This window comes from Phodopus roborovskii, unplaced genomic scaffold, assembly GCF_943737965.1.
Source record: "Phodopus roborovskii unplaced genomic scaffold, PHOROB, whole genome shotgun sequence".
Taxonomy (NCBI): Eukaryota; Metazoa; Chordata; class Mammalia; order Rodentia; family Cricetidae; genus Phodopus; species Phodopus roborovskii.
Window position 1 is genome coordinate 28,255,025 of NW_026126517.1, and position 15,509 is coordinate 28,270,533.

General features: G+C 41.5%; 1 protein-coding gene across 1 annotated transcript; it reads left to right on the forward strand.

The window, feature by feature from the left end:
• The first annotated feature begins 560 nt into the window (after positions 1-560).
• Btg4 (BTG anti-proliferation factor 4) lies at positions 561-4,857 on the forward strand. The gene is made up of 4 exons (XM_051196979.1): positions 561-760; positions 1,213-1,350; positions 1,952-2,150; positions 4,449-4,857. Exons 1-4 carry the CDS (start codon positions 588-590, stop codon positions 4,689-4,691), a joined length of 753 nt encoding a protein of 250 aa, XP_051052936.1. The 5' UTR covers positions 561-587; the 3' UTR covers positions 4,692-4,857.
• Positions 4,858-15,509: the final 10,652 nt, after the last annotated feature.

Sequence of the window (15,509 nt, forward strand, 5' to 3'; positions counted from 1 at the left end):
GTCCTAATGGAAAGTACCTGTGCAGGGTGAGCTGCCAATCAGCTTTGAAAGCCAGGCATATATGGAGTAGCCCAAACCTCACCCAACAGCTGTGAGCAAGAGTTGGCAACAAGTAGTTGGTTTTCTAATTCTGGCCTACTTTCTGGGGGGGGACTAAAGAAATTTTACTGGCAAGTGTAATGTGTTTTTATTAATCTTAACTTTTAGTGTGCAGCTTTTGTAAGCCACGATTTCCAACTGCAGTCCCCTGAACCTTGAACTCTTGACTGTAAGTATACTCTTAAAAAGTGGCTGCTGATGTAATCTACTGTCCACATTAGTAGCTTTGTATTTATGTCTTTGTATTTATGTCTTTATTGCTTAAGCATCTTAAACTTTTAAAAACATTTTTATTTGAAAAGTGTGAGAACAGGAAGGTGTGGGTTTGTATGTGTGTGTGTGTGTGTTAGTTCACACAAAAATGATTTAAATTTAATGGATATAAAATCTCCAACCTAAATTAGGTATTGCTGATAAATTGAACCTTGATCCTCCTGTGATCCCTTTTTGTGACGGTTTCAGGTCTCCACACAGACTACTTTGGAATCATGAGAGATGAAATTGCAACAGCAGTTTTTTTTGTCACAAGACTGGTGAAAAAACATGAGAAATTGAGTGCGCAACAGATAGAAGCTTTTGCACTAAAGCTGATGACCATCTTGTTCGAAAAGTACAGAGGTCACTGGCACCCTGACTGTCCCTCTAAGGGACAGGCTTTCCGGTGAGAGCTCACGTGGCATGGGGGTAGTAGCATCAATCAGCCAGCCATAGCATCTGCTAGGAAAAAGCGGCATTTTATCTGTCTCCAAGTTTGGAATGTTTTATGAGCTCCTATTAATTTGTTTGAACATAGGTCTGAAATAAAGAGGTGTGAATAGTGGAACACTACAGACCTGTAAGTGAGGTCCCTTAGACAGTTTCTCATCTGTTTGCCATAAAAGACAGACCAGGAATGTCTGGTGATCTAACAGCATGATTTAATGTGTATGACACCCATTCTTAGTCACTGTAGCAAAGTTAATGAAGTTTTAGTTCCCTTTGTAAGCATGGAGGGTAGGGGAGTATGAGGAGAAGAGGTGGGTAAGGCAAGATCTGTACCCATGATGTGGTTTCCAGCTGAAGTACCTCTAACACGCCTTCCTTGCCCCTTTTCTTGCTTTATATTGTCCTTAGGTGTATCAGGATAAACAACAATGATAGTACAGACCCTATTTTAGAAAGGGCTTGTTCAGAGAGCAATGTGAATTTTTTTCACCTGGGACTTCCAAAGGAGATGACTCTATGGGTTGATCCCTTTGAGGTGTGCTGTAGGTGAGTAATTTCATGGTTTGTGTGCTCAGTGACCCCTGGGAAACTTGGGTTGTTTAGTCAGCTCTATGTACCTTTGTGAAAGATGATGCCCAAAGCAGTGGCTTAGCAACTAGGACACTATTTGATCATGGCTTCAGATGCAAACTTTACTAGAGTTGTCGAGTAAACCATTAGGGATGGTTGAATTGGCAAGCACAAAGGCACTGCAGTGTATTTGCAGTGTGACTTGGGTCATTGCAAACTACTGCATACTGCAGACTTACAACTTTTAAGCATGGGTGTGAAACACAGGGAAGGCAGGGGAATAAGCCAACTTAGAGGATAATTCAGTCCAAGAAACAAAAAGTTTTGTTTTTGTTTTGTTTTGTTTGGTTTGGTTTTGGTTTTTCTTTCTGGCCAATTAAACAGAGAAGCTGTCACAGGCTATGCTCATTAATTGTAAACATTCTAGTAGCTATAGGTTATATTGTCCTTCAGTTTTCTTTTTAAAAGAGCCGGGCTCTTTACAATAGCTTTTTAAAAGTTAAAGTTGGTGAGGTGTCTCCAGACAAAGAGGTCATACTTGTTGAGTCTCTAATGAATATTTTCTTTTCCTACTTAGGTATGGTGAGAAAAAGCATCCCTTTACAATCGCTTCTTTTAAAGGCAGATGGGAGAACTGGGAACTAGCTCAGCACATCAGCTTTGCAGTTAATAGGGCCACTTCAGACTGCTCTTCTGGAACGTCTTCTGATGAAGAAAGCTGTGCCGGGGAGCCCCGAGTCATTCCCAAAGTCAACAACCCCAAGAGCATCTACCAGGTTGTGTATGGTACACCATGCTATTCTAACTCTCCAGGAACACACTCCCAAGATACATCAGGAAGCACTGGAAATACAGAGCGAACCCCTCTTCCAATGTCAGAGCCTTTTCTGTCCCTTACCCCCTGAGTATTGTCACCACTTGCCCAAGTTTGTAAGAGACATGGTCTTTTGTTGTCCTGTTTCTTCACACGGTACTTGAAAGCTCCCAGCTTCCCTTCTACTTGTGTTCTTTCAGGTTAAATTGTAATATCTAGTGAGTTTTGTTTGTAAGTCTGAGACTTCCTAAATAGCCCAGGCTGGCCCATAAAGTCTGATCCTGCTGCCTGTCACTTGCTTGAGTGCTAGAGGTATGTGCCTCCTCACTCAATTTAGTAGATTTGATCAACCAAAATGACATGTCATCTAGAGAAAGCCTAGACTATTTAAGAAAGACCAGAACACTTTCATTTTGGCACTAGTACAGTCTGTTTTCAAAACAAAACTATAATAAAAAACCTTTTTAAAAAGCCATAGTCAGTTTCAAGGCAGCTTATCAAAAAAAAAAAAAAAAAAAATGAAACCCTGAAACCATCAAAACCAATAGAACCATAACCCACCAACAGAGATTGAAATAAGTTGCATGAAAAGACACTAATAATATTTTCCAGGAAACTCCCACCCCAATACTTCTGATTGTGTTCAGCTGATAATAACAGGCATCTTACGCTGATCATGACCTGTTTGAAAAAAAAAAAAAACAAATTTGAAGAGATTCTCAGTAAGTTGTATGCATGCTTTTGTCTTAACCTCTTATGTTAACATTTAGTTGTTTTCCTTTTAACAGTTACCAGGCAGTATTTTGCTTCCATATTGTTTTATTACAAACCAAAAACCAAAAAAAAAAAAAAAAAAAAAAAAAAAAAAAAACTTAGAATTTGACATCATTATAGAAGCTAGTTCTTTTGCTTTCTTTTTGAAGTTATTTCTTAAGACTTGATTCTCAAACATGGAACATGGAATTTCCAGGCCATTACATTCGGATAGTTTAATGATTCCTAATATATGGTTTAAGTACCTGTAAAAAGCTGTATTTTTAAATTTTTTTCATGGTTCTACTATTTGCTTTACCATGTTCCCTAAAATTGGCCTGTTCTCATAAAAATCAAGTAATTTGAAAAATAATCCCTGTAATAGATAGCCTAATGACATTAAGTATTCAAAATTGTTTGATGAAATCTATCTTTTGAAGTTCTTTTGTATTATCATATATTACATGTCAGAAACATTTTGTTAGTAACTTCTGTTATTACTGGAAAATATTGTCCTTTTGTTTTTTAAAACCCTGTCTCTGTGTTGTGTGTAGCAGTTTAAAACTATATAACACACCATTTTTTAGGATCTAGAATTCAGATCTGTAGGAAGTTAAACTATTCTATGGTAATGTCTTTTCAGAGTGTGGTCTATAAAACATCGCTGTCAGTTATTTGGGATGTTTATAATGGCTATGACCCAAGAGATCATTTTTTAGGCAGTTTTGGAATGGGCTGGCAGGGGTCAGGAGGGAGCAGGGTAAGGGTGAACCCAGGGAGAGAGATACACATTTATGCATGTGTCCTTTTTGTGTGTGGTGCTGAGATTGGACCTATCACAATAGATACCTCCTTAGACATGGAGCCACATTTCCAGCCCTATCTCATATCCTCCTCTTTTCTTTTTGAGGGAGGGTCTCACTAATTTCCCCAAGCAGGCGTTAAACTTTCGATTCTCCCACCTTGGCGTTCCAAGGGACTGGGGTCAAAGGCCTTATTATAACACAGCTTAAATATTTTTAGTTTCACTTAAGAATTCATTTTAGTGGCTGGAGAGATGGCTTAGCAGTCAAGGGTGCTGGCTGCTCTTGCAGAGGACCCAGGTTCAATAGTGAACACAGCCATGAGCAAGCAGGGTGGCTCATAACCAACTATACCTCTGGAATGGGGGATGGGACACTTCTCTTCTGGTTTCGGCTGGCCTCAATGGGTACCCGGCATGCCCATGGCACAGCACACAGTCAGGCAAAAAAGTTCTTACACAGAAAAGAAAAACAAAAGAAAAAAGTAATTTTTGCTTGGAGATGTGAATTGATGATGCTTTCTTATGGATATAAAAATGCTTGAAAATTTTTTTGTAGATGACTATTTATGTTGAATTTTTTTAATTTGTAATCCCTATGATTTCGAAGGACTTCACTTCTGAGTTGCGGGCTAATATTCTCAAGAGCTGTCTATCAGTCCAGTGATCTTCACACATTGGTTTTCCTGTCTTTTTCCTTCCCAGGTTGAAAGCTTCAAACAGTCCTTCCAACCGTGGTTCTGCTTTCCCCGTAGAAAACATTTGGCAGATGGTCGTGGGGGCCTCCTGGGGACTGCTTACCACCCAGTGCCCAAGAACCCTAAATGGTGCAGGCCGGCTAGGCGCTGGGTGGACAGATACCACTGGGTCAACACGCAGCTGTACAGTGGCCAGGCAGTACCAAGTGAGCTTGAAGGAGAGGCCTTGTCTTCCCTGAAGCAAAAATGAGGCTAAAGCCAAGAGATAACCCCACTAGAAGAAAACTCTCTCAGGGGTGGGAGTGCACAAGATGACACCTTGCACACAGATCACCACTCAACTTTTAGCTATTCTTTTAATTCTTATTTAACTTTATATAAAATTTTATGTAACACTAGTTAATATGTGTCTAGTAAAGTGATTGAATTGAGATTTTTTTGCCTGTGATAAAATAAACTTAATTACAGAAAGGAAGAGTTGAAATAAATGTACCATGTTTTTAACAAACTGCTAGTTTAGTTTGCTACAAGAAAGTTTTAAGTCTTTTGCTTCTCCTGTAGTCACTGTTTTAAAAGTAGGTTTTCAATTAAGGAAGCGTGATCCTGACCGAATGAATCCTCTGGATTCAACTTTAACGTTTGTAGTAATCTTATAATAAATCTGCTAAAAACTCACTGGAAATTTGTTTTAAGATAAGAGAATTCCCTTGGTTTGTCTTTTGAAAAGTTTGCTTTACTACTAAAATTTAATAGACCCATTGATATGATTTATAAAATATAAAAGCAGCACCTGCTTCTTATAAAGAATTCAAACCAAGTCATGAAGCTTACTACTATTAGCAAGCCACATGCAACCATTACTAATATTAAACAGTAGCCACATGGCAGGTACATTTTGCATATGTACAGATTTAAGAATGGATACACAAGGCTTTCATGTGGTTCAGTGGGTAAAGGGACTTGCCACCAAGCCTGTCACCAGAGTTCAGGTCCTAGGACTCAGGTGGTGGGATGGAAAACTCACTCCTCCAAGCTGTCTCCTGCTCTCCACGTGTGTACATGACAACTGCATGCCCTTCCCCAAATATGTAAATGTTAAAAATCGTTTTAAATGAGAGTGAATACACAGATAATCAATTCAGTAAGAGACCCGTGCCAGAGGAGATACCCCTTCAGTATTTAAATTTGGTTTTATTTGATTTTTTCATAAAGTAACAAACAACCCTGAAATGGAATTAAAAGTAGCTCTGAAATGGCTCAAAGCTTTCCCACAGAAAAATATCTAATTTCTTAAGTTGTATCTGGAATTCAGCATCATGTTGGTACAGTACCAACAGTTTTAAACTGTTCTTATTTTATATTTATCTATTTGTTGCTATACCCACCATCTGAGTTAGGATGATTAAATTTTTGTCACTTATTCAGAATGTCTGTCTGTGTGTGTGTGCATATTCATGTGTGTGCACATGTGCCTTGTGTACACTTGCTTGTGAAGGCCAGGGGTCTGCCCTGGACGCCTCTTTAATTTTTCTTCTCTCTCTCTCTCTCTCTTTTTTTTTTTTGAGACAAGGTCACTTACTTGGAGCTCTCTCATGGGCTAGATTGGCTGGTTTGCAAACTTCCTGTCTCTCCCTCCCCATGCTGGGATTACAGTCTCATGCAGAAGTGTCTGGCTTTTTAAGTAGGTGATGGGGATCTGAACTCAAGTCATGATGCTGAACACCAAACACTTTACTAATATTCCTAGCTTTCTTGTCTGTCATTAAAAAAATTCATTTGTGTGACCCATGGGTGTGCCTAGTGGCCAGGGAGGCCTATTCTGAGCCTCTGAGACAAGCAACCTTCCTCTTAGGCTGTTCAGCTTTGTCCCCTTGCATAAGATCATCTCAGCTGGACTTTTTGATCCCTCCTAGAGGGGCAGAGAGGGGGCAGAGACCATCACCTGAGTACCCAGCCCCTCCCTACTACCTGTGTACAACTACCTTATTTTTATGTGGCCTTCAGGGGGGTGTTAGAGCATGTAGTCTGGGAAAGAGTAGGGGAGGAGGGTCTCCAATCGTATGGGTACAGGGAAGCCTTCATCCCTGCTGGGTAATGCTTTTCATGTGTGGCCTGCTGGGGGAGGGGTACCCACACCCCTGCTAGTAACCCCTTGCCTATGCTCTGGAAGTAGGCATAGTAAACTCATTGGTTCTCTGGAGTGAACTTTGGTGGAATCATGCCCCAGTTTGTCTTTAGCTGTGTTGCTTATCTCTTCTCCTCCGGGGAAGGAATTTTAAGCAGCAAGTCCAGAAAAAGGCATCGGATGCCCTGCAACTGGAGTTACAGATTGTTGCAAGCTGCAATGTGAGCGCTGGAACCAAACCCGGGTCCTCTACAAGAGCAGTTAGTGCTCTTAACTGCTGAGCCATCTCTCCAGCCAGGCCATGTCCTTTTAATAGCAAGATGTAATATGTTCTTAGGTATGAAGTGAATTCAACTGTTGGGTTTTTTTTTTTTTTTTGTTTGTTTGTTTGTTTTTGGTCTTGCAGTTTCACTGTCACCACAATGAAATGTTTCTGGTATTATATTCCAGGGAAAAATAACTGAAAATGATTTGATTTCTTGGAACTCCTTGCCATGTACACCAATCATGTACATTTTACTTTCTTAGGTATCTGTTTTGTCTGCCAATCTGGAAAATTAATTCTCCATACTTGAATTAAATATTTCAGCCAGCCATTCTATATCTGCTTTTCTTGGAACATTGTATACCTTTCTGATCTGCTCATTTACATTTTTTTTTTTTTGTAATCATCTTTGTCACTTTTCTATGGCTGTGATAAAACAAGCCATGACCAAGGCAACTAATAAAAGAAAGCATTTACTTGGGCTTAGGGTCCCAGATGGTTTGAGTCCATGATGGCCAGGGAAGGCCTGGGTGGCAGGACAGCTGAAAGTTCATGTCTCAAGCAGGAGACAGAGAGCACCTGGGGACTGGCAGGAGGCCTTTGAAACCTCAAGACAGCCTCGTATGTCATACATCCCTGTCTTAGTTTGGGTTCCTATTGCTGACCATGACAACTCCTATAAAGAAAAACATTTAATTGGGGCTGGCTTACAATTCAGAGGTTTAGTCCATTGTCATCCTGGTGGAAAGCATGGTTGAATACAGGCATTTATGGTGTTGGAGAGGTAGCTACATCTGGATTGGCAGTCAGCAGCAGGAGCCTGTGACACAGTGGCCAAGCTGGGCTTGAGCTTCTGAGACCTCAAAGCTCATCCTTTAGTGACATACCTCCTCCAACAAGGCCACACCTCCTAGTAGTGCCCCTGAGCTGTGGGCCTCTGGGGGGCCATTATTATTCAAACCACCACAATAATAGCAGTTTCACCTTTGCAAACATCATCCTTCATCTATTTTCACGGACACCAACCAACTTTATAATGGAACATTTTTCCCTTTCATCTATTTATTTGACCACTTTAATTTTTTTTCTTTTGATTTTCTTTAAACCTGATTGTCTTAAGCCTCCTCTTGTCAATTTGATTCTCAATCCTGCTCAGTCTATTTCTGTTTCTACTCTATTATTAGTTCTAAAATATTTTGGATTTTAATTTGTGGCTTCATTTACATCCTACATTATTGTATTTTTAACTATCTAGTTGCAAATGTTTCAACCATATTTTTCTAATATAAAACGTGATGTTTTTCTTCTGTGTCCTCACTTAGCATTTCTATTACTCTGGATTCTTCTGTGTTTTGTGTTCATCTTCCCAGTTGTAGTATTAATGTAGTTACCATACTGGCTTTTTCCTTGTTCCAGTTTAATGTGGACAACTCTGTATAGAATTTTCATTTCTGTATTAACGCATGCATGATTCTTTTTATGTTCTTATAAGATCTATTTGTCTTTAGTGCATGGTTTAGCTATAGCCTAAAACATAAGGTTGATGTTGGAGGGGTAGCTTCTCATCTGGTGCTGTATGAATACTAGGAGCAAACCAGACTCTGTTGTTTGAGATTTGTGAAACACTCTGTATGCTCATGGCCCCAGCACAGTAAGGACAGAGCTGTGGTCAGTGTGTCAGGTTGTTTTCTCTCACTGGTATAAAGGTCGTGACCAAAAGGCCTTGAGCATACAAGGATACTTCATCTTACAGCTTTCAGTCCATTCTGAAGGGAAGTCAGGGCAGGAACTCAAGCAGAACTTAGAACAAGAACTGATGCAGGGGCTGCTTGCTCCTCAGGCTCGCATTCAGCTACCTTTCTTATACTTCCTAGGACCACCTGCTTAAGGGTGGCAACACCCACAGGAAGCTGAGCCTGCCCATATGAATCATTAATCAAGAAAATGCCCCTCAGACTTGCCTAGAGGCCAGTTTGATGGAGGTATTTTCTTAACTGAAGCGACCTCTTCCCCAGTGTCAAGTTGACAGAAAACTAACCAACTCATGTCTCATTAGTCCCTTTAGGGTAAGTCTGCCTGAGACGTGGTCTTAGCTTTTTATGTAAAAGTACTGTTTTTGTTTTCATCTCATAGATTAGTTCTACTAGTCACAGAATCCTGGGTTGATGTTAACTCTTTACCCTCAGCTTTCCCTGGCTTTTATGGTTTTTAGTGAGTGATTTGATGGCATCTGTTTTTCCTCCAGGAGTCATTTTCTCTGTGGGGTTTTGTGATTGTTTGCTTTTCTCTTGGTTTGCATGACTTTTATTTATGATGTGTATAGATGTGGATTTCTTGGGGCTCATCCTGTTGGCCATTCAACTAGACTCCTCCAGTTATGCCTCTTGCCAAATTTGCTCACATTTTGGATCTTATTTCTTTGGTTACTTTGTTGTCTTGAATGCTGGATGTTTGGCTTTGTCCCAGAGATATCTGGAGCTCTTTCCCTCTGTTGGTATCAGATCATCTGTATTGTTCTTCCTGACAATCCGTGGGTGGCTTTTCCTCTGTGCTTCCCATTTTACTGGTAGAGGAGAAACTGGGTGGTGGTTTACTGCAGTAAGCAGTTGGCATGTGAAAATGTGTTCATCCTGATGTCTGTCCTGGCCCTTTGGATAGGGGAAACAGACTTCTGTGGTCCTTTGTGATCTTAGCTTAGGGGCAGTGTCTATGGGTTATTAGCTACTTCACTTCCAGTCTTGGAATGCACGAAGGCAATGGAATATTTGTGGACATCATCATTTTTCCCCTTGAGTTTGAAGTTGCTATCCACTCTGTTGCCTCATCTATAGCTTCTTATATTTATTTTACATATAATGACCCCAAATTTTATTTGCCTATTATATCTACTGTGGATGTTCACATACCTCCACTTTTGAAATGAAAAAGTGATTCGTGTGTGTGTGTGTGTGTGTGCGTGTGTGTGTGTGTGTGTGTGTGTGTGTGCGTGTGTGTGTGTAGTATATCGGTATGGTGCATGCATGTGAGTGTGAGTACATGCACCTGTGTGTGACCCGTGGGAGATAAAGAAGGGCATCTGGTATCTACCTCTTTTACTCCCCACTGTGTTGCCCTGAGACAGGGTTTCTCATTTGGAAGCCCACTGTTTAGGCTAGGCTGGATAGTTGCTGAATTCCTAGGATCCACCTACCCTGCCTCTCAAAGCTAGGGTTATAGGCAGGCACAGCCATGCTGGGCTCTTTATGTGAGTGCTAGGGATTTGAATTTGTTTGCACAACAGGTGCTCTTACCAATTGAGCCATCTCTCCAGCACCCAAAGTGATTCCTGGTAAGGATTACATCTTGGAAGAAGGATCCCTTTTTCTATGATGTTTTGGTGGGAGTGTGACATGTGCTCCTTGGGCTCTCATGCTTGAACAGCTATTCCCCAGCTGGTGGTGCTGTTTTAGAGGTTGTAGAACCTTTTAGAAGGTGGGGCTTGGTTGATGTGGATAATACTGGGAGTGAGACGTTAAAGGTGGTAGCCCAGCCTTGTTTCTGTTCTTGCTTTCTGCCTCTTGGCTGGCTTCACGATGTACTCAGCCACCTCATGTACTGAACCACTCCTACTGCTATGTCTTTTCGTTTATGATGAGCTGAAGCCCTCTGAAACCACAAGCAAAGCAAAATCCTTCCTAAGTTGCTTTAGTCTGGTATTGTCACAGCAATCCTTGTGATCCATGTGTGCTGCAGTTTTCTTCTCTCCTATCTGGTTGACAGGATGCACATGTGGGTTTGCACACAAGCAATTCCCTCAGGATAACCAGCACTTCAGGCTTTCACAAAGGAGACTTGCTATTGGCTTGATTCAGCAGTAATTACACATAATGCAGTGGGATGGAGAACTGACCCTGCCTTGGGTCTCTGGCTTTTCCATTATGAAGCTCAAGCTTGCTAAAAGCTTAGGCCTATTAGTGTATTAATAGAGATCTGATGGAAAGCCTGAGGAGTTGGCCAGAGAATTAATAGGATTGTGTTCTGGTAGGTGCCTTGTTCAGCCAAGAGTGAGGGATATGCAAGAATTTCTGCACTACTTTTCTTTGACATGTCTCCTAGGGGATCTAGACTCTTGGCCTAACTGTCCTAAGGAGTCTTGTGTGCCTGGTTTAATTCATCCTTACTTTTCTTGCTGGGAAATGTATAATTTATTTGAGTAGTTAAGTTATTGAGGCCACACACCCAATATAAAAAGTGCTGGAGTGTTTTTTTTTTTTTTTTTTCTTTTTTTCTTTGTGAAGTTGTTAAATTTTGGTTTGGGAGTGCCCAGTTCAAGATTGGCTGGGTGGTTCAGGCAGGTAATCCCAGTTGTCTGGGAGACTGAGGCAGGAGGCTAACAAGTTTAAGGCAACTTAATGAGACCATGTCTCCAAATGGCAAGTTAAATGCAGCTAGAGCTCAATGGTACAGCACTTTCTGAACATGATGTGTAAGGTCCAGGCTCAGTCTCCAGTACTGAAAAAAAAATGTCTCATTCACAGAAAAGATGGGAGAACAGTTCATACCTCATAACATCATTTTATGTTTTGAATGCAGCAATCAGAATGGCAACTAATGTGGCCATTTTAAAGCTCACACATTGTCTTAGTAACTTTTCAATTGCTGTGACAAAACACCATGACCAAGACAACAGAAGAAAGTTTATTGGAGGCTCACAATTTCAGAGGGTGAGTCCATGGTCATCATGGTGAGGAGCATGGCAGCGGGCAGGTAGACATGTTGCTGGAGCAATAGTTGAGCACTCCACAAGTACGAGGCAGAAAGTACTACCTGGGGATGGCATGGACTTTTGGAACCTTTAAGCCTGTCCCCAGTGATAGACCTCCTTCCAAGAGGTCACTCTTGTTTTGGTCAGCATTGCTATTGCTGTGATAAAACACCATGACAAAAGGAGCTTGGGGAGGGAAGGGTTTACTTGGCTTCTGTATCACTGCTCATTAAAGGAAATCAGGACAGAGACTCAAATAGGGCAGGAACTTATAGCCAGCAGCAGATGCACAGGCCATGGAGCGATGTTGCTTACTGGCTTCCTTCACATGACTTGCTCAGTTTGACTTCTTATAGAACCCTGAGCCACCAGCCCAAGGTTAAGGTTGGCACTGCCTACAATGGGCTGTGCCCTCCCCATCAGTCACTAATTAGGAAAATGTCCTTCAGCAGGACTTATGGAGGCATTGTTCTCAATTGATGTCCCTCTTTTTTTTTTTTTTTTTTTTTTTTTTTTTTTTTTTGAGGCAGGGTTTCTCTGTGTAACAGCCCTGGTTGTCCTGGAACTCATTTTGTAGACCTCGAACTCACAGAGATCTGCCTGCCTCTGCCTCCAAGTGCTGGGATTAAAGGAGTGTGCCACCACTGCCTGGCACCAGCAACCTTATCTTTCCCAAACAAACAGTTCCTCCAACTTGGGGCCAAGCATTTAAATATATGAGCATTTAGGGCCACTGTCCTTCAAATCACATTTTTAGTCCTTACTTTGCACAATGACTGGATAATTAACCTAACTATTTAACATAACTAAGCCAAGAGGCCAGGTGCTAGCAGAAAGAGATCAGATTCAATGCCTGATGCCAGATGGAAGAAACAGAGGAATGCCTCTGAGCACGTGCTCCTCATGGCCTGATTTACAAACCTCTGCTAAACCTTAATTACAAATCTTATGGTGTCTCAAGTGGTTTTGGTTGAAATTTGAAACAGGGTTTAACCACATAGCCGAGACTAGCTTGGAGTTCATGACCCTCCTACTTCAGCCTAAGTACTGAGATTACAAGTGTGTACCACTATGCTTGGCTTCAAGTGTTTTCAACTTACTTTCTCTAAAGTAATTTCTACTAGTATTTTTATTGGTTGGACTTAGCTATTGGTTGGAATTTAGCTAAATTCCAAGCCACCTATATACAACTCTCAATTGTGGCAAAAGATCAACAGTTTCACCAATTGCTGAATGAGTAATGCCCAGTGTGGGGCTGGGCACATAGTTCATTTGGTAGAGAGCTTACTTCCTGTGTATAAGGTCCTAGGTTCTAACCTCAGTACTGGAAAAAACAAAAACAAATAAAAAAATGAGCAAAAGCAATGAACTTATTGATTACTTACTAATTACTAGTTACCTAAAGTTTGTGTACAGGTGTTTGTTTGTTTTGTTTTGGTGTAGTAGCATGCACTGGGGATTGAACCTAGCACCTGTGGATTCCCTGCCACTTAGCTCCAGCCCCATTGCATGAAGTTTTAATCTTTTACCAGCCCACCTTCCTTCCACGATTGAGGATGCTGCTTAACAGTTGCTGCATTAAAAAATTATTTCTGCTATCCCTCTTGAAGTGCAATTAAAGAAAATTACCTGTATGGGGAAAGCCTTGAATTGTAGCTGCTGGACTGTAATTTCAGCAGGTTTTAAGTCTGGAGTTTGTATTTCAAAGTTTTCTTGCAATCAGTTCATATACTGGTGGTATCTCTCTTGATCTTTAAGTCATTCTGGGAATTTCAGTTTTTTTTTTTAATTTATTATTTTACATGTCGATCCCAGTTCCCTCTTCCTCCCTCCCTCCCTCCCTTCCTCCCTCCTTCCTTCCCTCCCTTTTACCTTCTCTGACCTCTCACAAGCACTCTAACCACCCTCCCCTCCCATCCCCCCACCCCAATTCCATATGTAGGGGAATGTCATCCAGTTGGGGTCATGTAGATCTGACAGGTCATGTGAAGAAGGGACTAGGGCTTCTCACCTGTCTCTAGATTAAGGCAGTTACCCCTCCATGGGGGATGTGTTCGCAAAGTCCTTTTGTGCACCAGGGATACAGCCTGGCTCCACTGTCTGAGGTCCCTTAGACTGCTCAGTCCTTCTGGCTGAGACCTATATTCAGGGGGGCCTGAGTCAGTCCCATGCTGGCTTCCCAGCTATCAGTCTGGTGGCCCGTTAGTTCCTCCTTGTTCAGGTAAGCTGTCTCTATGTGTTTCTGCCACCTGGTCTTGTCCTGTCCATCTGCATCTGGGTTCTACTTCGACTCAGTGTTTATGTATGGGTGTTTGCTCCTGTTTCCAACAGGTATTAGTTGAGGGCTCCATGGATAAGTTAGTTGTTGATCTCACTCTCCGGGAAGGGCATTTATGGTAGCCTTTCCACGGAAGCTGAGATTGTTAGTTGGGAGCAGTCTTGTAGTTCTCTTGACCTTTCTTTGTGTTCAATTTTATCTTCAAACCAATACTGGCTCCCTCTTTTATGTTTTCTCTCTCTCTCTCTCTCTCTCTGTCTCTCTCTCTCTCTCTTTCCTGTCTTCTATTCCTAACCAGGCTCAATCTTCCTGGTTGCACATGTTTTCCTTTCCTCCTCCTCGTTTTCTCCTACTTCTCTCTCCATTTGCTGCCCCCCCCCCCACTTCCCCTGAGCTCTGGGGGACTTGTCCCTTCCCAGTTCTGTGAGGGACTTTATATGAATCTCTTAGAATATACCTTGTATCCTAGTTCCTCTGGTGGTGTGAATTATAGGCTGGTGATCCTTTGATCTAGGTCTAAAATTCATATATAAGTGAGTACATACTGTGTTCCTCTTTGTGTGACTGGGTTACCTCATTCAGGATGGTTTCTTCAAGTGCCATCCACTTGCCTGCGAATTTCAAGATACCATTATTTTTTTCTGCAGAGTAGTATTCCATTGTGTAGATGTGCCACATCTTCATTAACCATTCTTCAATTGAGGGGCATCTAGGTTGCTTCCAGGTTCTTGCTATTACAAATAGTGCTGCTATGAACATAGTTGAACAGATGTCTTTGTTGCATGAATGTGAATCCTTTGGGTATATGCCTAAGACGGGGATTGCTGGGTCCTGTGGTAAACTAATTCCCATTTTCCTGAGGAACCGCCACACTGATCTCCAAAATGGCTGTATGAGTTTGCACTCCCACCAGCAGTGGAAGAGTGTTCCCATTTCTCCACATCCTCTCCAACATGAGTCATCATTGGTGTTTCTAATTTTAGCCATTCTGGCAGGAGTAAGATGGTATCTGAAAGTTGTTTTGATGTGCATTTCCCTGATAGCTAAGGATGTGGAGCATTTTCTTAAGTGTCTTTCAGTCTTTTTGATTTCCTCTATTGAGAATTCTTTCTTCAGTTCTGTACCCTATTTTTTAATAGGGTTATTTGGTGTTTTGTTGACTAGTTTCTTGAGTTCTTTGTATATTTTGGAGATCAGCCCTTTGTCGGATATAGGATTGGTGAAAATCTTTTCCCTGTCTGTGGGCTGCCGTTTGGTCTTGTCCACTGTGTCCTTTGCCTTACAGAAGCTTCTAAGCTTGAAGAGGTCCCATTTATTAATTGTTTCTCTCAGTGTCTGTGTCCCTGGAGTTATGTTCAGGAAGCAGTCTCCTATACCAATTTGTTCAAGGGTACCTCCTACTTTCTCTTCTAAGAGGTTCAATGTGGCTGGATTGATGTTGAGGTCTTTGATCCATTTGGACTTGAGTTTTGTGCATGGCGACAGACATGGGTCTATCTGCAGTCTTCTACATACCCTCATCCAATTGTGCCAGCAACATTTGTTGAAGATGCTGTCTTCGCCCCATTGTATAATTTTAGCTGTTTTGTCGAAAATCAGGTGTTCATAGGTGTGTGGGTTGATATCAGGATTTTCAATTCGATTCCATTGCTTTGC

Coding starts and splice junctions, on each gene's coding strand:
- Btg4 (XM_051196979.1), top strand. CDS start 588: ATGAGAGATGAAATTGCAACAGCAGTTTTTTTTGTCACAAGACTGGTG. Junction 761..1,212: donor TCTAAGGGACAGGCTTTCCG/GTGAGAGCTCAC, acceptor TATTGTCCTTAG/GTGTATCAGGATAAACAACA. Junction 1,351..1,951: donor CCCTTTGAGGTGTGCTGTAG/GTGAGTAATTTC, acceptor TTTCCTACTTAG/GTATGGTGAGAAAAAGCATC.